General features: G+C 59.8%; 3 protein-coding genes across 8 annotated transcripts; 1 reads left to right on the forward strand and 2 right to left on the reverse strand.

Annotated features, from left to right (window-relative positions):
- The first annotated feature begins 261 nt into the window (after window positions 1–261).
- Window positions 262–3476, forward strand: EDF1 (endothelial differentiation related factor 1). The gene is made up of 5 exons (XM_038156370.1): window positions 262–450; window positions 575–626; window positions 1616–1776; window positions 2325–2418; window positions 2933–3476. The coding sequence occupies exons 1-5, from the start codon at window positions 373–375 to the stop codon at window positions 2992–2994; spliced, it is 447 nt and encodes a 148-aa protein (XP_038012298.1). The 5' UTR covers window positions 262–372; the 3' UTR covers window positions 2995–3476.
- Window positions 3477–3638: 162 nt separating this feature from the next.
- Window positions 3639–17698, reverse strand: MAMDC4 (MAM domain containing 4). 5 transcript variants are annotated; one of them, XM_038156367.1, is made up of 29 exons: window positions 14934–17698; window positions 14283–14396; window positions 13728–13901; window positions 13393–13533; window positions 12981–13126; window positions 12774–12858; window positions 12404–12613; window positions 12005–12151; window positions 11752–11846; window positions 11335–11493; window positions 10940–11024; window positions 10395–10544; window positions 9972–10076; window positions 9653–9784; window positions 9279–9409; window positions 9080–9185; window positions 8690–8806; window positions 8339–8473; window positions 8105–8235; window positions 7816–8032; window positions 7332–7469; window positions 7106–7227; window positions 6930–7020; window positions 6580–6726; window positions 6153–6287; window positions 5798–5925; window positions 5606–5720; window positions 5289–5464; window positions 3639–4768 (listed from the first exon to the last, which is right to left on the reverse strand). In XM_038156367.1, exons 1-29 carry the CDS (start codon window positions 14977–14979, stop codon window positions 4727–4729), a joined length of 3720 nt encoding a protein of 1239 aa, XP_038012295.1. In that variant the 5' UTR covers window positions 14980–17698; the 3' UTR covers window positions 3639–4726. The 5 variants fall into 5 exon arrangements, with proteins under 5 accessions (XP_038012295.1, XP_038012292.1, XP_038012293.1 ...); XM_038156364.1 differs by having other exon boundaries at window positions 12404–12532; window positions 14283–17698; XM_038156365.1 differs by having other exon boundaries at window positions 7816–7927; window positions 14283–17698.
- Window positions 17699–17847: 149 nt separating this feature from the next.
- PHPT1 (phosphohistidine phosphatase 1) lies at window positions 17848–19498 on the reverse strand. 2 transcript variants are annotated; one of them, XM_038156371.1, is made up of 4 exons: window positions 19278–19498; window positions 18994–19118; window positions 18552–18631; window positions 17848–18236 (listed from the first exon to the last, which is right to left on the reverse strand). In XM_038156371.1, exons 1-3 carry the CDS (start codon window positions 19417–19419, stop codon window positions 18590–18592), a joined length of 309 nt encoding a protein of 102 aa, XP_038012299.1. In that variant the 5' UTR covers window positions 19420–19498; the 3' UTR covers window positions 17848–18236; window positions 18552–18589. The 2 variants fall into 2 exon arrangements, with proteins under 2 accessions (XP_038012299.1, XP_038012300.1); XM_038156372.1 differs by lacking the exon at window positions 18552–18631.
- Between the last annotated feature and the right edge of the window lie 23 nt (window positions 19499–19521).

Here is a 19521-nt window from a genome sequence, read left to right on the forward strand (position 1 = left end):
CAGAACAAACCAATCACTGCCGGGTGACGGGATGACTGGCAGGGCCAACAGCCAATCTTAGTGTGTACAGGCACGTGCTGCCCGCCCCCAGGTTGGCGTGAGCACTAGCCAATCATATAGCGAGGAGGCTTATTGGCAGGGAACTGCGCCTATCAAACGGAGCTGCGTCAGGCCGGGGTGCAGTTAAGCCAACAGTCCACGCAGGAACCTAGGCCCCGCCCGCTGCGCTCGCGCCTGTCTTCACCTATGAGCGACTGTCTTTCCTGACGGGCGTGTGCCTCGCCCTATCAGCGGGCGCCGCGCGGCCGCGCCCCCGGAGGCGGGCACCGGGCGGTGCCCGGCGGCGGGCGCGGCCCGGGCGGGGTCGGAGCGATGGCGGAGAGCGACTGGGACACGGTCACGGTGCTGCGCAAGAAGGGCCCGAGCGCGGCCCAGGCCAAGTCCAAGCAGGTCAGCGCGGGGGGATGGGGGGCCGGGTGCGGGGCCGAGCAGGCGGCGGGGCTGGGCGCCGTGTGGTCGAGGCCACCGCTCCGAGCAGCGCCGTGCTCACCGCGCACCTTCGCTCTTTCCCCAGGCGATCTTGGCGGCCCAGCGGCGCGGGGAGGACGTGGAAACTTCCAAGAAGTGTGGGTATCCCGCGGGGGGGGCCCGGTCCGGTCTGGGGCAGCTGCCTGGGATGGGGAGAGGAGGCGGGCGGCGGCAGCGCCCGGCTGTGCCAGCGATCCTGAGCTGGGCCGTAACGTGCAGCCCTGGGAGCCGCCGGGGTGACTCCCCTGGAGCTGCCCCTTAGCTTCTGGTTGCCCAGGGCAGAGATCTGCCTGGTTCCTGCGGAGATCTTGGAAGAGCTTTTGTGATCACAAAACTTAAGCTCCCCGTTTTGGCAGTCTATTTCTTTTGCGAATTTGAATGGCTGCCGATCTTCCTATGGCGCTGCTCTTTAAAAATTCCTTGTTTCTTCTCTGATGTAAATTGCCAGGTTCTCTCACTGTAGGGAATCAATTCTGATGGTTGGAAATAGATGATCCTTGAAGAAGGTTAATCAGCTTTATTGGGACACAGAATGTCAGAGACTAATGTGAGAGAAAGGATTCAAACTAGCGCTTAAATACTGTATTTAACATGACAGAAAACAATGTTTTTGAAGCTGTTTTTTAGCAAAGCTAAGTACAATTAGATTCTACTTATCAAAGATGTCAGAAAATTGCTTAAAAGCTACTTACTTGGGCTGCCTCATTCTGAGCAAGCACAATTTAAATATCGACCCCTCTGTGCTGCAGCACAAATATGTGTCTGCAGTAAGTTAGAACATTAAATCCCCAATGAAAAGCAAGACTTGCCCTGTCTGGAGGGAAGTTCAGGTGTGAAGTAGGGAAAGGGAAGGGCTCTGCATGGCTAGGTGTGCACAGCACTATGAACAGGGCTAAGGTGATGTTCCCTAATGGGCAGGAGAATTGGGTGAGATCAATGCTGATGTTGGTATGTTGAAATCCTGACAGCACCATGGGATCCTGCACAGCTGAGGGTTTGGAAAAAGTCCTTTGATACTTTTTGGCACAGTTCTGAGCCTTATTTTGTTTGTCCTTGGTTGTTTTTTCATTCTTGCTTTGAATGACAGGGGCAGCAGGCCAGAACAAACAACACTTCATTACAAAGAACACAGCCAAGCTTGACCGTGAAACAGAGGAGCTGCACCATGATAGAGTTTCCCTGGAGGTGGGCAAAGTGATCCAGCAGGGCCGACAGAGCAAGGGCCTCACGCAGAAGGACTTGGCCACGGTGAGTGGAGCACCTCCAGGTGTGGGTGGGCACCTTTCCTGTTCTCTCATGGGCAGCTGCAGTGGGATGGCGTCATGGGCTGGAAGTTTGAGGAATGCAGTATCGCTGGTGTCTGATGGCAGCTTCAGTTGTCTGGGAAAAGTTTTGAGGTTTGTCTGTGCAGCCCTTGAGCCCCAGGCTGGAGGCAGAGCCTGTCTGTGGCTGCTGAGCTGGTGGGAGGCTGCTCCCTGCTTCCTCCCAGCAGGTCACACCAACCCTAGAGGTTTGTGCCATCTGGGTTGAGCAGTGTTAGCAAACTCCCTGCTGTCTGAAGGAACAGCAATCCCTGGTGGTCCTATTCCTCCTGGGAAGGAGGGAGGTCAAAGTCCCTTCAGGATGGATGTCACCAGCACTGGGACACTTCAGGGAGGTGCCAGTGGGGATGGAGTCAGTCTGGGAGAAGCTTTGTCATCTGTCCTGGCATAATGAGGGGCCGTTCCTTATCTGTGTGAGTCCTGGGGATCTGTTACTGAGCGTTGCTGTGTTTGAGACTCATCCTCTCTTTTCAGAAAATCAATGAAAAACCACAAGTTATCGCTGACTACGAATCAGGACGAGCGATCCCCAATAACCAGGTCATGGGCAAGATTGAAAGAGCCATTGGTGAGTTAAGGGAGACTTTAGAAAATACTGCCAGTGCTTGGAGGGGTGGTTTGGGGGAAAGTATTTACCTTTTTCCTGTGAGGAACATTGCTGGCTGGAGTTTATCGCGGGTGTGGTGCCATTAAGTCATGTTCTGATAAAACCTGGATCTGCTGACTGAACCAGAACTGGGAGCTCTTAATCTTTGTCTGCACCTTCATGCCTGTGGCTGTGCCCTGGGGACCATCCCTGTGTGCTTGCCCCCAAAGATGCTGAGACCTATGGAAGCCTGATTGCACTTGTAGAACGATTTTGTGTTTGTTTTACTCTCCTGGGCTGGTTCAGATCCCATCGGGTTGGTTTTTGTTTGAAGTTGGTTGGTGCTCCTAGAAACTTAAGTAGGACTCTCCTGAACTCTGGTTCCCCTCCTCTCTTTCTGGATGTTCCCTTCCTTAAGGCTGAATTTGGTGGAAATAAAAATTATTGGGTGAATGATTGAGTGCTGATGGTGATGGTCTCCTTTGTCTTATTCCAGGACTCAAACTGCGTGGAAAGGACATTGGAAAACCGCTGGAAATTGGCCCCAAAGGGAAATGACAACAAAGCCTCGAAATCAGTTTGCTCAGACTGATCTGGTTCTCCTCAACCACTCTGCATATTGCCAAGCTGAACAAGAGGGTTTCAGACTTGCTTTGGGGGGAAATCTGCTGAATCTGTACCTGCTGTAAAAAGGCAACCTTAAAGAAGCAATTTTCCTGATGTTTGTTTTCCCTTGCTCCTTTTCAGAGATTGATGATCTAAACCCCAAGAAAAAACCCCAAACCCTGCCTCTGATTTGCAAGAAAACATGTACATTGTGGTGTTAGCAGCAGCTGATGTTAAGGCACTTAGGGTGGTCTGAAATGTGAGGATTTAATTGAAACAATTTGGGGAATGGGTGAGATATATATAAATAATTTGGGAGAGTTGGGGCTTGATCAGAAATGATGACACAGTCACTGTATCCCAATGAGTTTGGTTTGTTCTTTCCAGCCCGTTTTAAAGAGATCTATAATAAAGTTTGATACCCTTCAGTTGCCTGGGGGAGCTGCTGCATGTGACCAGTTGGTAGTAAATGTTGTGGCTGGCTGTGACTGGAACTGCATCACCTCTTCCTTCTGGAATTGTAATTAAAGGGACACCTGGGGTGCCTGGGGTGAGGGCCAGCACTGTCACAGCTTTCCTGGCTGTGTCACCTTTCCCTGCGTCAGGGATGGTGCAGCTTGGCCAGCAGCCTGGGGCTGGAATCAGTGTTGTGGAGGTGAGGGGAGGCTGTGGGGATCTGCAGAGCCAGGCAGGTACGTAGACATGAGGTGAAGCCTGAGCCCTCCTTGCCCTTCCCCAGCTCTCAGCTCTCTTGGGCCGTCATTTTTGCCAGCAGGACAGGGCTGTGGGGATGGTGCTTGGCATGACTGAGGCATCACCTAAGGGGGACACAGCTGGGTGAGAGAGCTCTGGTCACAATCTGGGAAAGCAGGATGTCCCTCCAGCTGTCCATGGGGGCTGGGGGGTAGTAGGATACTCCTTGTTGTGCAGGGGCTGAACTGGACTGTGTGCGGGGCTGGGTTTGGAGTTCACAATGTTAAGGTGTGAAAGCTGGGGATAGGCTCGGGTGCACTGGGTGCAGGTTGGGGGCCCAGGCTGAGTCCAGCCTGCACCTCAGCCTGCACTGGCTTTCGCAGTTATTATCAAGTTTATTCATAAGGTGTGTGGGCAGCAGGTGGGCACCTATACACAAGAGTGGGAACTGCCTGCTGCCCTCAGGAGTGCTGTGTGATGCCCCGCTCTGCTCCCTGCCCTCCCCTCCACCACCCACCCTCCCCAAAACCAGCAGAAGCACTGAGCTTCCTCCCCCTGGGGTCTCAGTGCCCTGGGAGCTCTTGTGCTTTGTCTTGGGCATGGGAAGTGGCTCACACCCTCTGCAGCACCCACTGCTCTTCCCAGCTCTGGGGGCCAGGACTCCACACTTCACCCCCCACTTCCATGGCCAGAACCCTGTTTGGCTGAGGACAGCCACTGTGAGAACTCCCACTCATGCCCCCTGCCAAAGCACGGGCACATTGCTGTGTCTTGGAAGCAAAAAATTCATGTTACAAACAACACAAACGCTTTTCCCGAGCACTTGGAGGTAGTGATGACAGCGGTGTGTCCCTGGGCGGGGCAGGCTCCTCGGGTCGCCAGCTCCCTGGTGCCGGGGGGCAGAGAGCAGGCAGCTGATGGGAGTGTGGGTTCCTGTCGAGGGATGGTCTGCCCGGGGGGAGCAGGCAATTCCTGCTGCTGGCTGCTAATTTCAAGACTCGTCCCCCTCTCGTGGAGATATAATGACCTTGTCCTGCAAAGAAAGGGGAGTGGGAATTGGTGACAAACGTGCGCTGTCTGCTGTGAAACACCAGTATTTCTTCCAGGCTGCAGCGAACGACAAGCCAGCCCCGTGACCCTGGCAGAGGCACCAAACCCCCAGTGTTCCCAGGGGGCTCCACGTCTGTTGCTGGAGTCCATGATGGGGCTGGTGGCTCTGCTGCAGATCCAAGGGACCTGCAGCTTAAGCCATCTTGCACTAAATTGAGTGCTGGCTGAGTGAGGATGAGCCAGGTTTGCCAGACCCCCTTCCCACACAACTCTGGGGTGGGAGCACAGTCAGCTCTTTTGGGAGCAGTACTTTTAGGTCAGTCCTACCACTCAGGGTCACTTGTTTGTCAACAAGCAGATAAGAGGCAGAGCCCTTTGCACATCCCTGTCACGTTGGCAGAACACGGGGTCAGGGAGAGCCTGCCGGCATTTGCTGAGCTTTTAGGAAATCGCTGTTTCAGCACAGCTGGGGTAATCAGGGAAGTCCTTCACACTGTCCTTACATCTCGGAAGGTGATGTTGTCGAAGCCCTGGGACCTGTTGCTCTCTGTCGGTGTCCTGCTCGCCAGCCTTCGCTGTTTCAGCCAGTACCAGCCCCCAGCAGCCACCAGCGTCACTACGACGAGGGCCAAGAGCACACTGAGCACCACCTCCGCCAGGAAACTGCCGGAGGGCTTCTCTGCAGGGGGAGGAAATGCTGTCAGGCTCGACCCGCTGGCCAGAGAGCTGCCTTCAGCCTCAGCCCAGCACCCTGGGCAGCTCTGGGTTGACCTTTCACAGCCAGAACTGCACACCACCCCCCCACCCCCCTTTCCCGCACCTTCCACTGGACTCTCTGGGCTGGAATGGCAGCCCATCCTGGTGCTGTACATGATGTCATCCAGTGCCACTGTCCCCTCCATCGGCCACCTCCGTGTGGTGATCTCAAAGCTGATCTGTGGGGAAATGTAGGGTCTGGGGGGCTGATGCACGCCCGGAGACCAGGGGTGGTCTCCTGGGTGGCCCCACTTACCTGGAACTCACTGGGGCTCTGCACCAGCACCACGGCGCCCTGCCAGCCCTGGCTGCGGTGCCCCGCCACGCTCCACACCGTCCGCTGCCCTGCCGTGCTGAGCAGCGTCACCCGCAGCTCCCCACTGGCTGCAAGGAGGGGGCACAGGCGTCCTGGCATTACCAGCTGCCCCGAGCCCACAAGAGCCACCGAGCCCTCCCAGCCATGCCATCCTCTACTGGGATGGCAGCACTCAGAGGGAATGGGCCATCGCCACTGCCCAACTGGAATTGAAACAGTGTCTGTGGTCCACAGGTGGGGAGGATTGAGGCCCCCACTCCCACGGACCCCTCCTCCCTGCCCCTGCAGTGCTCACAGAGGTGCTCCGGGATGTCCATGTGGTACCAGAAGCGCAGGCAGGAGTCGGTGGCTGCGGGCAGGGGTGGGCTCTCCAGCAGGGCACTGGTGCCCCTGGCACCCAGCACGCTAGTGTCGAAGTGCATGTAGTGACCTGGGCAGGCAGGGACAGAGCGCAGGGTGGCCCCCAGTCCTGCACCCATTCGTCCCACCCCGTTTGTCCCACTCTTCCCCCAAATGCCCAAAATGATGCCTGAAGGACAACACAAATTGGCCCTGTACCTCACTGCCCTTGGGGCTGAGCTGCTCCTCCCAGGTGAAGAGGGAACAGGGATGCTGTGGGGCCAGGCCTCACAAGGTGTACTGGATTGACCCCATCCACCCCCAGCTCTTCTTCCTCACTCAGGCCATGCCAGGGTTCCCAGGCAGGGATGGGTGTTTCCTACCGTTCCTTGTACCCAGGGTGTGATCCTGCTCAGGGCCAGGGTACTTGGCCAGGGTGATCCCACTCTTCCAGCCCCAGGCAAAGCTGTGCAAGCGGGGGTCCGAGGGGCTGCTCCAACCACAAGTGTCCTGCTCGAAGTCACAAGATGCTGGGAGAAAAGCAGGGCCGTGAGATACCCAGTACTACCTGGCAGGAGATGGGGCACCTGGGTGGTACATACCACCCCCAGCTTTGGGCCAGGCCAAGCTCAGGGCAGGAACAGGTCCGTCCCTATCCCCATGGCTTACATGCCCCCACAGGACATCCCACCCCCGCTCTGATCCATAGTGCCTCTGTGGGGTGGGGTCTCACCTGGCTTGGGGCAGGCTCCCTCCGACACGTGCAGGTCATCCAGTGCGATGTATCCGTGATCGCCCCCAGCTCCCACTGCCTCAAACACCACCTGGGCAGGGTGACATGCTGAAGCTGGCAGCCTCCATGCACCTCTCATCACCTCCAGCTGCCCCCAGCACCCTGTCCTGTCTCACCTGCCAGTCACCATCAGGCTGGACGGTGACATGGCTGCGGTGCCAGTTGCTCCCTTCCATGGTGCTCATGCTCAGAACCTTCCTCCTCACCCTGCTCTGCTCCACGAACACCCTGAGGGAGCCTGCCCAGGGCACCCAACATGGAGGAGGGGGCCAGGGTGGTGCCGTGTGGGGCCCCCACCAATCTGGAGGTGTCCCTAGGGGTCTCAGGGCAGGTGGTGCTCACCTGGGGTCCCAGCGCTCAGCTGGTACCAGAAGGCCAGGCACTGGGCAGACATGGAGGGCTGGTAGGGCTGGGACGTGAGGGCAGCAGTGTGCCCTGCAGGCAGGGAGACCCTGCCCGTGTTCACCACCATATAATGGCCTGGAGGAGAGAAGCCCCAGTGCTGTGACCCCTGCCCAGTCCTGCTAGGGAGCACTAGGGGACAATTGGGGCTGGGTTTTCCCCCCAGGTCAAGGAGTTTCCCCAGCTTGGGAACCTCCTCAGGATTAGGGAGCCCTGGGGCTGGGAGACTGCATTTGGGGAGTTCCAGGGTTGGGAAGCCCTGTGCAGTATTGCCTTCTCATCCTGGGGAGGACAGGGAGGGCAGGGCAGGTATGACACAGGGAGTGCAGGCAAGGCTGGTGTGGGGTACAGGCAGGACACTCAAAGCAGGCAGGGGGGACACTCAGTGCAGCAGGGAAGCAACAGGGCTGCCACGGCCCCATACCTGCAGCAGTGCCGGTGGTGTGGTCGGCCACAGGGCCAGCGGTGGCGCCGGTGCCATTGCTCTGTCGCTGCCAAGTGCCCTTTCCGCTGGCTGCCAGCCCACAGCCCTCCACCTCAAAGGAGCAGGAGAGCTTGGCCCCACAGGGTCCTGCTGTCTGCGTAATGTCGTCCAGCCCCACGTCCCCCAGGAAACCGTCATGCAGCATCTCGAATGCCACCTGCCCCCAGGCAGCGGTGTCAGACACCTTGTGCCTTGCTGGTGCCAGGGGCATGGGGGACCTGCTCCTCACCTGGTACCGCTGCTGGCCCGTGGAGGGCAGTGTTGCCCATGCCCGGTGCCAGATGCTGCCCTGGGTTCCTCGGCGGGTCCACAGCACCACCTCCTCCCCTCCCTCTGGCCACAGCTTGAGGTTCAGGGTACCTGGGCAGAGGGGGGCATGGGGGCAGCCATCCCACAGCCCTTGGGGACCCCACTGTCCTCAGAGTGGAGGCAGGCTGGGGCGACGATGCCATGGGGCACGTACCAATTTGTGGGCCCGCCAGGCGGTACCAGAAGGAGATACAGCGTGGGGCAGCAGCCGGCTCCTGGTGGGAGGTGAGGAGCTGGGCCCGCTGCCCATGGCTCCATGGCACAGAGGAGTCCACGGACAAGAAGTAGCCTGAATGTTGGGGACAGCCGGGGTGGAGGGGTCATGATGTGAGTGTTCTGCATCACCCACAGCCCAGGTCTTGGTGCTCCCAGCCTGCCCTAGGTGAGCTTGCTCCTTAGGCATGGGGCTGCTGGGAGTGTACGAGGTATGTCTTGGCCCTGAGGATTGAAGGCTATGGGATGCCCTGGGCTCCTGGGTTCCCCCAAAGAGCAACTAGCTCCTTACCCGAGCCAGTAGTGTGGTCAGAGCCCTGTCCCTGCCCTGTGCTGTGGACCCATTTGAAGTCACTGGACAGATCCTGGTACCAGCCACACATGCCTCTCTCAAAGTTGCAGGACAGCTCTGGCCAGAGAGAGGTGACAGTATAGAGGTGGAAAGGAGTAAGGCATCACAAAAGCAAATGGGTCCCCCAAACGTCCCTTTCCCCCTGCTCCCCTGCCCCATTCCCCAAGTTTACCCATGCAGGGGTCCCTGGGCAAGGATAGGATATGTGCTTGGCCCTGGCCCTCAGCCTTGGGCACCACGGTCCTGCTCTTGGACAGAGTGACAGCCACCAGGCAGCCCCCACAGAAAGGTGTGGGGTTACCCTCCCTGCCCACGCACTCCTGGCCATACCCGCAGCTGTGGGTGATGCCACGTCGAGGTAGCACTGCTCGAATGTCACGTTGTCAACACTGACACTCGCTGAGCCCTGGAGATCCACCAGTGCCAGCAGCTCCACCTGGGGGCAGTAGCCATGAGCCTGGGACGCCTAGCAGCACTGGCACTATCCCACTGAAAGCCCCCCAGACTGGTCCCTGTGCATCCAGCACACCTGAAAGGGCCGGCTTCTCTCTCCCAGAGGGACACGGACACGACCCCCAGTTGTGCTGCCACGACCTTGCGTCTGCCAGACCAGCTGGGTGGTGCCAGTGGTGTGATCTGTGACACTGATGGCAAGGAAGCCTGGAACAAGAGGTGGTGCAGAGGCTGTGGGCACCCAAAACCCCTGGCCACCTTGTGAGAGCCCTCCAAAGCACCAGCCTGTGGTCACAGGGTGCAGGGACATGGACAGGGACACAGACACCCCAGTTCCAGGATGATGTGATGGGGCAAAGCAGGGTTGGGAGAGGCAGCAAAGGCAGGTGGGCATGGGGAGTCTGGGAGCAGGAAGCAGGCAGGGCACCCTGGGGGTGGGCAGGAAGTTACCTTGGGGGTCACTATGGATGTGGTAGCTCATCTCCATGGTGCAGGCAGGGCCAGAGGGGCCCAGCAGAGGTGATCGTGCCTTCGCAGGACCCACCATCTGTCCTTCTCCAATCTGGAGGGCCAGGAAAGTCCCTGGGCACAGAAACACTCTGTGAGGTGAGCTCTGGGGTCCCACATGGCTGGTAGCACTCCCAGCCCAGCATCCTGCCTGGGCATCATCCCCCATTGTGCAGTGGCACCCACTGGGAGTCCTTGCTCTGGGGGCTCCCGTGGTGCTGAGCACTGAAGAGCATTGTCTGGGTGGTGAGAACAGCCTCACCTGTGAGGAAGATGTCAGATTCAGTGACCTTCTGCAGACCCCAGCGCAGCTGCCCCACACTGACGTCATGCCAGCCCCCAGCCCCAGACTCGAAGGTTGTTGTCCCTGCAAAGTCAAAGAATCCCAGAACGGTTTGGGTTGGAAGGACCTTAAAGCTCATCTCATTCCACCCCTCTGCCATGAGCAGGGACATCTTCCACTATCCCAGGGTACTCCAAGCCCTGTTCAACCAGCCTTGGACACTTCCAGGGATGGGGCAGCCACAGCTGCTCTGGGCAACCCAAAACTCCAGGCTCAGTCTTGCCAGGCCATTGTTCTCCTGGGGGCTGTGAAGGCACACACATGTTCCAGCCATGCCAGCCCAGGGTGCCTGGTCCCCTCCACTGCTGGGGTAGTGGTGCAGGTGCCTGCCTTGGCTCTCACCACAGTGCTTCTCGTCGGAGCCATCAGCGCACGTGTCAGCGAAGTCGCAGGCCAACTCTGCGGCAATGCAGTCCCCACTGTCACAGGCCACCTCGTCTGCTGCGCAGAGGCCAGCACGTGCCTGGCTTGGCAGTGTGACCAGAGGCTTCTCTGATGGTGAAACACCCCAGATGGAGAGCAGTGGTGAAAGGGCCCAGCAACAGCATCAGTGTCAGCCCTTCAAACCACTGTCCCATGTCCTCAAGCATCTTCCTGGCTCTCCATTTCCATCCCGTCCCGTCCCGTCCCAGCCCAGCCTAGTTGCCACCAGCTGAAGGGGACCCAGGGCCTAGTAAGAGCTGCTTGTGTGACATGTTTTGACACAGAAGATGGAGTGTTACAACCCCACGAAAAAGACACCAGCACTCCAGGGCAAGTATTTGCTGTGCTGCTCCCAGGATGGTCCCTGTGATGAGCAGAGGGACAGGCATGGTGCCATGGGTGCAGGACAGCTGGGACAGCTGCCAACACTGGAGCAGGGTGAGGGACACTGCCCACCAGCTCACCCTGCTCCTTCACACAGCCCTGAGACAGGATCAGGTCATCGATAGCCACGGTCCCCCCGCTGCCAGCCACCCCCTCGATCAGCATCTGCAGGAAAGCACCATGTCAGAAACATCAGCAAGGGGTCCTGCACAATATGGGGGAAGGAGGGGGGGGGGGGGTTAGGGTGACACCAGGGAGCCACGGGATGGGGCGAGCCAGAACCTGTCATGGAGTGACTCACATTTTCCTTAGGAGGGGACTCAGAGGGAGCAGGGGCAATGCTGCATCGGACAGGGGTGCCCAGTGTGGGCTGCCATGGCCACAGTGGTCTTGGGGGGTGGTGCTGCCCCTGTACGCAGCTGTGGTCCCGGACCCCAGGGGCAGCCCAGCTCCCCCCAGCACAGCAGCAGCCCACCTTGAAGGGAATGGTCACACTGAAGTCCACTCTCTCCCGAACCCAGCAGCTGCCCAGGTCTCCTGTCCTTTCCCTCATCAGGTGCTTGGTAGAGTTGGTCACATAGGAGATGCTGAGGTTGTTGGTGGCTGAGCCATGGAGGTGGCAGTACAGCATGAGCTGGGGATTGGGAGGAGGGTGAGCCCTTAGAGCAGGGGCACACAGCCCCCTGCATCCCACAGAGGGGCTGTGAGGAGCTCAGAGCTCCCAATGGGCACCAGAGATGTCACCAAAGCACCCCCAAAAACCTGATGCCCATCCCTAGCAAGGGCCAACCACAGCCCAGCCCTGCATGAGGGTCCCCAGAGTTGGGAACCCCATCTCCTGTCACCACTACGCCCACATGAGCTGTGACGTGAGGTCCCAGCTGTGACTCACAGAACAGGAGTTGGTGGCTTGGAAGGTGGGGCTGCTGAGCTGAGCTGTGCCACCAGCCTGTGCAGTGGGGTCACTGCTCACATGGAGGAAAAAACCTGCAGGAGAAGCTGGGGTTGAGTGGAGCGAGGCAGATATGTGGGTGCAGGACACCGCTGTCCTGGCACACCCTTGAGCAGAGCCCTGGCGTGTGTCACCCCAGGGCACATCCACCTGCAGTGGGGCTCCCCTGGGGCACTGGTGCCCTGCCACATACCAGCCCTGCTGTTGTTGCTGTGGTCCCGAGTGGGAATGCTGTAGGAGGTGCCCAGGTTCAGGCTCGTGTTCCTGCCCCACACTGGTGGCCTGGCCACTGTCTCCCAGCCACAGAGATCATAGTCAAAGGAGCAGCGGGTGAAGTTCTCTGTGAGGAGAAGGGACAGCAGTGACCCAGAAACTGGGGTCCCAGCCCTCTCTTGGACAGGTAGATCCCTGCAATGGGTTGGGCTGATGCCACCCATGGGTTGGCTGATGCCAAACCCTCAAGGGTCATTTTGCCCTCCTGGCGTGGGGCAGAACTGGGTTGGCCCCTGCCAGCCCAGAGCACAGCTTTGCCCCACCAAGGCAGACCCTCAGCCCATCTGCAGGACTCCTCCCCAGGGCCAGGGGTGCTCACTGCACTGTGCCGTGCCCTCGTCCGAGTTGTCCCCGCAGTCGTCGGTGCCGTCGCAGAAACGACGCTGCGCCAGGCAGGATCCACGGTGGCAGCGGCTCTCCTGGGCCCCGCAGGCCTGCTGCCCGACCTCTGAGGTGAGGGGACGCATGTCACCGGATGGGTGGTCCCACAGGGACATGGTGAGCACTGCCGCATCATTCCTTGCGGTGGCTCAAGAGACAGGTTTTCAGTGCTCACCTCATGCTCTGGCCAGGGCGCAGTGCCCCAAGACGATGGGAGCACCGAGCAATGGGAGAGCTCTCCTGGGTTTTGCACCCCACCCAGTTCCCCCAAGATCCCAGCTGACATCCCAGCAGATGTCAGGACTCACCTGGTAAGCCACAGTTCTTGAACATGATGTCATCGAGTGCCACCTCTGCCCCGCAGGTGGGTGGTTGTGTCAGAGAGAAGATGAGCTGTGATGGGAGGATGAGGATGGCATGAGCTGCCCAGGCCAGGTCACAGAACATCGCCTAGCTCCTCTGGTCCCAGCTTATGGGGGCAGTACCCGGGTACCAAGGCACCAATGCTGTCTCACCTGGAACTGCTCCATGATCCGTCCGGGGTAGGCAACCAGCTGGTGCCAGCCCTCACTGCTGCGCTCAGGGCTCTGCCACAGCTCCACCACCTCATCCTTGTGTGCCACAGCCAGGCGCAGCACCGGCCGCTCTGTCTGGTTCAGCCCTGAGGGGAGCCCCAAAAGTGCCCTTGGTACAGGGCATCCTGGGGTACCCAAAGGAACGAATGGAGCCCCGCCAGCTCTGGGGGCTGGAACTAGGACCCCCAGGTCCCACCAGCTCTGTGTGTGGAGCGCAGAAGAGGCAAACAGGATGGCAAGGACGCATCTCAAGGGGTCGGTAGTTCTGTTCCTGCCACAGGGTCAGATGGCCCCATCCCTCCCCACTGCCTCCCATCCTTACTGCCCAGTAGCCGATGCTGCCTGTGCCCACCTTGGGTGCTCTCACAGCTCCCTGAGAGGTGATACCAGGTTCTGATCTCACATGTGGCAGCTGCTTCCTGCATCTCCGGTGACCTGAGCCAGGCTGTGGCCGCGGTCTTTGCTGGGGGGGACATGGTCACCAAGAACCAACCTGGGGAGGGCAGAAAGCAGAGAGGGGACTGCAGCCCCATGGGGTGGTACCAGAACTGTGCCAGCACTACTCCTGCCCCTCCATGGGTCTGCTCCCTCCCCTGCACCCTACAAGGTAGGTGTTCTGGTACCCTGACTCCAGTGGAACAGTGCTGTGGGTGCCCAGAGCCTGCTCACCAAGCAGCTGCCACTTACCCAGGTCAGTGCCCATGGTGTGGTCTGAATGAGGCCCCATGCCCCACATGGCAAGGCTGGCCCGGCGCCGCACCCATCTGTACATTGAGGTGCCCACATCCTGCCAGCCGCAGTCACTGTCCTCGAAGTCACAGGTGAAGGGGGTGCCCAGCACTGCTGAGCCTCGTAGGTACCCTGAAGGTGGGCAGATGGGGGGTCAAGGCAGGTTTGGGGCCACCCGGGGAACCTGTGCCCACCCCAGGGAACTGCACTCATCCTGGGGGTCTGCACCTACCCAGGGGACCTGTGGCCAGCCCAGGGAACCTGCACCCACCTGGCAGACTCAACTGCACCCAGGCAACCTGTGTTCACCCTGGACACCTGCACAAGGGACCTGCCCCTACCCTGTGGATCTGCACCCACCCCGTGGTCCCGTACCAATCCCGGGGGACCCTGCATTCATCCTGGGCACCAGCACCACCCCAGGGACCTGTACCCACAACACCCCCACTACATAGTCTGCTCTCACCCCAGGAGCAGGGCCTGAGGATGGGTCTGGGTAATCTGAGCACCCACCACATTGGTTCTCATCCGAGCAGTCGCTGCAGTCACAGACGAAGTTGCAGAGCTGCTCAGCCGCACTGCTGCAGCTGTTGACGACCACGGATCCAGTGGGGAGGACGATTCTGGCTATGAGAGAGACAATGGGGCTGAAAACCCACAGGGAACTAGGCACGGTGCCCACAGCAGGTGACGGAGGGCATGCGTGACCTGCAGGTGACATTCGCCTCGGCACCTCAGTTTGGGACCCTGCTGGGGCAGGTACTGAGCTCTCAGTGGCATTTTCCCCTGGATGATGCCCCACCACGTCACTGTCTTGGCACTCCACATCTCTCACACTGCCACCTCCCACCATCAGTCTCGGGGTGCCAGAGCCTGCCGGGGCACTGACTCTGCTATATCACACCCGTGCTTTGAGTCCCAGCCCCCTTTTATATCTGGACGTTTTCTGTCCTAGGCTGAACAAAGCCACTGGTGATCCCCAGCCTGGTGCTGGGGGCTCCGGCACCCGCTCACCCTGGGAACCCTGGGCTGAATTCACCAGCAGAGCCCTGTGGGCTGGCCCAGTGGTGGGCCAAACTGGCGTGGAGGACCAGAGTGGAGCAGCCAGCACGGAGGCCCCTTCCCTCCAGCGACAGAACCCCCATCCGTGTCAGCAGAGCTCACCCAGCAGCACCAGGAGGGCCAGCATCGCCTGCCTGCCTGCAGCCATCCCGGCCACCGCGACGGTAAAACGGAGCTGGAAGAGGCCACACTGTGAGCGCCGACTGGAATGTGCTCCCCTGGACCTGCCTGTGTTGGACTTCAGCCCCGCTGTTATCGGCTCCCTGGCCAGGCAGGGGGTTTATGGCGAGGCTGTGCCGACTGGGACAGTGCAGCGTGGTCCTGTCAGCAGCACTGCTGGCACCTCAGCAGCGAGCTGCAGCCAGGAGCCCCATGGAGACCTTCGGCTTTTCCCCACTGAACCTCTCTTCTTCAGCCTGTTTTCCATGCAGAACAAGATGGTGGGTGACACTCTGTCTGCAACAGGGCATAGCCCAGTGGAATGCGTTGGCTGGGTGAGGGATGAGGACACTTCCTGCTGAGCCACAGATGCTGCCAGCCCTGTGGGGGAAGCTGGCACCTCTGCCAGGGATATGGGGGCTCTGCCAGTCCCTATGTATAAGGAGAGTGGGAGAGACTTTGGGTGCAGAGTTGCTAGTGGGTTGCACTCTGGCCAGAGAGAACAGCTGAGCTGGGAGTCAGCTGTATCTCCAATATTCCATCTTACCCTGCCTTCTGGCAGTGGGAAGTCATTCCCTCTTGTCTTGTCACTCCAATCTCTTGTCCAAAGTCCCTCTCCAGCTCTCCTGGAGGCCCTTTGGGCACTGGAAGGGGCTCTGAGGTCCCCCTGGAGCCTTGGGATCCCAAAATGCCATCAGGAGGAGCCAGCCTTTACCCTGCCTGCTCTGCTCCGGCTGGCAGGAGCATATCAGCATCCAGCTCATGGATGCCATGGGGCAAAGGGGCACAGCTCCAGGGCCACAACCAGGTCAGTCCTGGGGCAAAACATTCCTAGCAGAGCCCCAGCAAGGGCTGATGAGCCTGGAAGAAGCACATCTTGGCAGCCAGAGCCCCACAGATCACCACCAGTGTTGCCTGGTGATGGCCACTACTGACCCCACTGGTTTCCCTACCTGGGCAGAGGAAGAAGGGGCTGCTACCCCACAGGACCCCTCTCCTGTCTGCTACCACAGCCTTTGTGCCCTGAGAGGGGCCCCGTTGAGCAGATCCTTCCACTGAGCCAACGGCCTTGGAAGGCAGATTGCAGCGGGATTGCATCAGGGGCAGTAAAACACAGGCTCAGCTCCTTCTCCCTGTGCCAGCCAGGCCAAGTGAGGACCAGCAGCCCCACATCCCCCAGTCTAGGCATGCTGGAGAGCAGAAGCCCTGCCCAGGAACCTGGCAGCACCAAGCTGGCTACTGGCAAAGTAGCCACTGGCCTCCTAGGTGCCATGGGCAGGTGCCTCTCTCACAGATCTGACTCCTCCCCTTTGCACTGGGGATGCAGGTGCTCCCAGTATGAGATGTGGGCATACTGGAGCAGATCAAGTGATGATGATCACAGGGTAGTACAGAATGGAAGGCATCCCACCCCTCTGTTCTACAAGGGTTCCCCAGAGGATGTGTCCAGATGGTTTTTGAGTATCTCCACAGGATATTCCCTGATGATAATGAGGGGATTACACCTCCCACAAGGAGAGGCTGAGCTGGATGTGCCCAGCTTGGAGAAGGTGCTGGGGAATGTCACCCAGGTAAGCTCTGGCAGGAGGGTGCAGGGAGCCAACCCTTCGAGCAGAGAGTGTCCCAGTAAGGACTGAGACAAGAACAAAGCAAGAACAGCAAATGCCACTTAAAAGAAAACCCTTTTTTTTTCTGTGAGGGCTGTCAAAACCAGAGCAGACTCCCAAGCTGCTGGGAGGTCCAAGTCAGGGAGATTCTCAAACCCCACCCGGTCACAGCTTCCAGCAGCCTAATTCTAGAACAGAATCATGGAACTCCCTGTGTTGGAAGGGACCCACAAGGACTATCGAGTCCAACTCCTGAGCCTGCACAGCACATCTCAGCAATCTCACCACGATGGACCCGCTAAAGCTGGCTCTGCTAGGCCAGTGGATGGACAGGACATCCCTGAGGTGCCTCCAAGCTCCACACTCCAGTGACTTGCAGGTTTCCAGCTGACTCTGTGTAACTTCTGGGTAACATTCCCCCCCCAGCACAGGGGAGAGTCACACCTTGCAGGATGGAGGACGAGGCACAGCAGAGCCATGTTTTTGCCTGTGAAACTCATCCCCCCACTGTGAGTTTCATTTGGAGTTTGGGCACAGGCTGAACTTTGGACAGAGGGCACAGGCTGAGCTTCTGCAGCTTGAACTGACCCTGCATGGCTCTGGACAGAGGAAGGAGCCCACATCCCTGAAGGCACGAGGAAGAGGCAGCAGCGGGGAGCATGCAGGGTCAGGGTCAGACAATGAAATGGGGCTGGGACCGGCCTGGGAGGGTCCTCCAGCCCCAGCCTCACATGGGACAGCGACTGAACCAACCCAGCCTGCACATCTCCCTGGAGCTCTCCAGCCACTGAAGCCTCCAGCAGCTTTTCCCAGTCCCCCTCTACTGCTCCTCACTTGGAAGCACAAGCAGGGAGAATCCTTAGGCAATTCTGAGCTGGTCCTGGGTGGCTGGAGGGATGAAGTCAGGGAGCATGCTCTTCTTCAAGGTGTGACCACCTGCCAGAGTGGGAATGGGCATGTTCTTCCCAATCATGTTCCCAGGTAGCTCAGTTCCCTCCCCACAGGAGATGGGGCTGGTCTCTCCCTCAGGTGCATCCTGCCTTTCCCTCTCCCAGGCCTGGGCATTGCTTTCCTCTCTCTTGCCTCAGCCCTTTCCAAGGCAAATTCTGATACACTTCCTGCTGTTCCCACCCCAGACTCTGCCTGCTCCCATGCCAGGCCCCTCTCAAGAAGCAGATAACCTGGGGGGGTCCCTTCCTCTGTCAACAGGCAGAACCCGGAGCTGGGAAGGAGCAACCGAGCCATGAGCATGGCTACCAGAGCAGCTGTGCTCCTCCAACGACTTTAATTCTCACAGATACACGTGGATGAGCCCCTGGCATCAGGAGGCTGAGGCAGAGCAACCACTGGCTTCACCAGTTTTGCCATCCCAGGGAGGTGAGAACACCTGGCACGGGGACAGTCCGGTGATAGCGGAGAACGGGTGAGTTCAACAGAGGAAAATCAGGAGAGCCTGGAGCACGGCCAAGCATGGGGAGCCTGCTGCCACCACCCTGGTGCTGCATACAGTTGTGCCAGTTCTGGCCTGTCACCACAGACAGAGGAGTCAGTACCCTTCATTTGCCCAGGTGATCTCATAGTCGGGATACTCTGCCTTCAGCTTCTCTGTAGTCACGGCGTGGTCAGCTCGTCCAAAGCCCTGCATAGGAAAAAAGGGTTCCCAAGGAGAGCTGGTGGGAACTTGCAGGGAAGCCTGGCAAATCCCCCGGGCAGCTCTGGCAGACCACAGCAGCAGAGAGGCCACAGAGCCTGTGCCAGCCCTTCCTGACTCCAGCCGAGGCTGGTGTAGCACCCAGGCAAGAGGACAGTGCCACCCTGAAGCTGGGAAAACTGTGTGCATTGTGGCCCAGGGACCACCACCCTGCCCTGGTCCCAGCTGGGCTTTGCACTCAGCACCCAGCACAGCTGGTGCTGCAGCACAGTCCTGGGCTGGGGTTAGCATCCAGGAACTCACCATGACAGTGATGTCCCCCGGGGTGCCTCCAGTCGTCCTTACAAGGCCCCTACAGTACCTGACACTCCTGCAGGAACGCCCTCAGGACACACAAAGTGGAGACAGGGTTCTTGTGCAACCCAATTCCCCCTGGCAGCACCCAGCGCTGGGTACAGCCACTGTACGCATGGGACTTCCGGGTGTCTGGCAGCCCCACAGGCAGGTGCTGGAGGGTTCATCGGGTGACCCTGCTTTGGCCAAGTACTGCTCACCCGAAAGGGCTCTGTGAAGTCTCCCCTCCCTGGGGCACTCGGGAGAACGTCCAGGAGCCCCGGGAGCGCCGCCCCGCTCACCCCTTCCACCCCCGAGGGGATGCGATGCCAACTCGGCCGCCGTCAGTGGGACCCACATCCCGAAGGGAAATGCCGCGTCCGTGCGTGGGTCCCCCCCGGTTTCCGCTTACCACCGAGTACCCGTAGACGTGGATCTTCCTCTCTTCGGGGCGGTGGGACAGGCGGCCGCCGCCCAGGCACTCGCAGCTGAGGCCGTGCCGCGCCAGCTCCTCCGCGGTACGCTCGAACAAGTCGGCTGCAGGGAGGGAGCGGGGGTGGCGCGGCGACCCCCGCCTCAGCCGCCGCCCCGTGACGGGCCAGACGCCCGGCAAGCCCCCGCCCGCCCCGGGGCCCGCGGCCGCTTCCCTCGGCACCCTGGGCCAGAGCCCCGCCCCGCACTCCCGACGCCCCTCACCGTGGTACTCGGCCCAGCCGTGGCCTCGCACGACGTCCTTGGCGGGCGCGCCGGCCCCGCGCACCCGCACCAGCACGTACTTGAAGACACCGTCGCCATCGATCTGCACGGCCGGCACCCGCGACAGCGCCGAGCCCGCCATCGCCGCCCGCGCCCCGCCGTGCCCGCCTCCTCCGCCCGCGCCCAACCAGCGCCCGGCCCCTGCCCGTGCGCCCGCCTCCTCCGCCCCGCGCCCAACCAGCGC

This window comes from Motacilla alba, chromosome 17 (assembly GCF_015832195.1).
Source record: "Motacilla alba alba isolate MOTALB_02 chromosome 17, Motacilla_alba_V1.0_pri, whole genome shotgun sequence".
In the NCBI taxonomy this organism is placed as follows: Eukaryota; Metazoa; Chordata; class Aves; order Passeriformes; family Motacillidae; genus Motacilla; species Motacilla alba.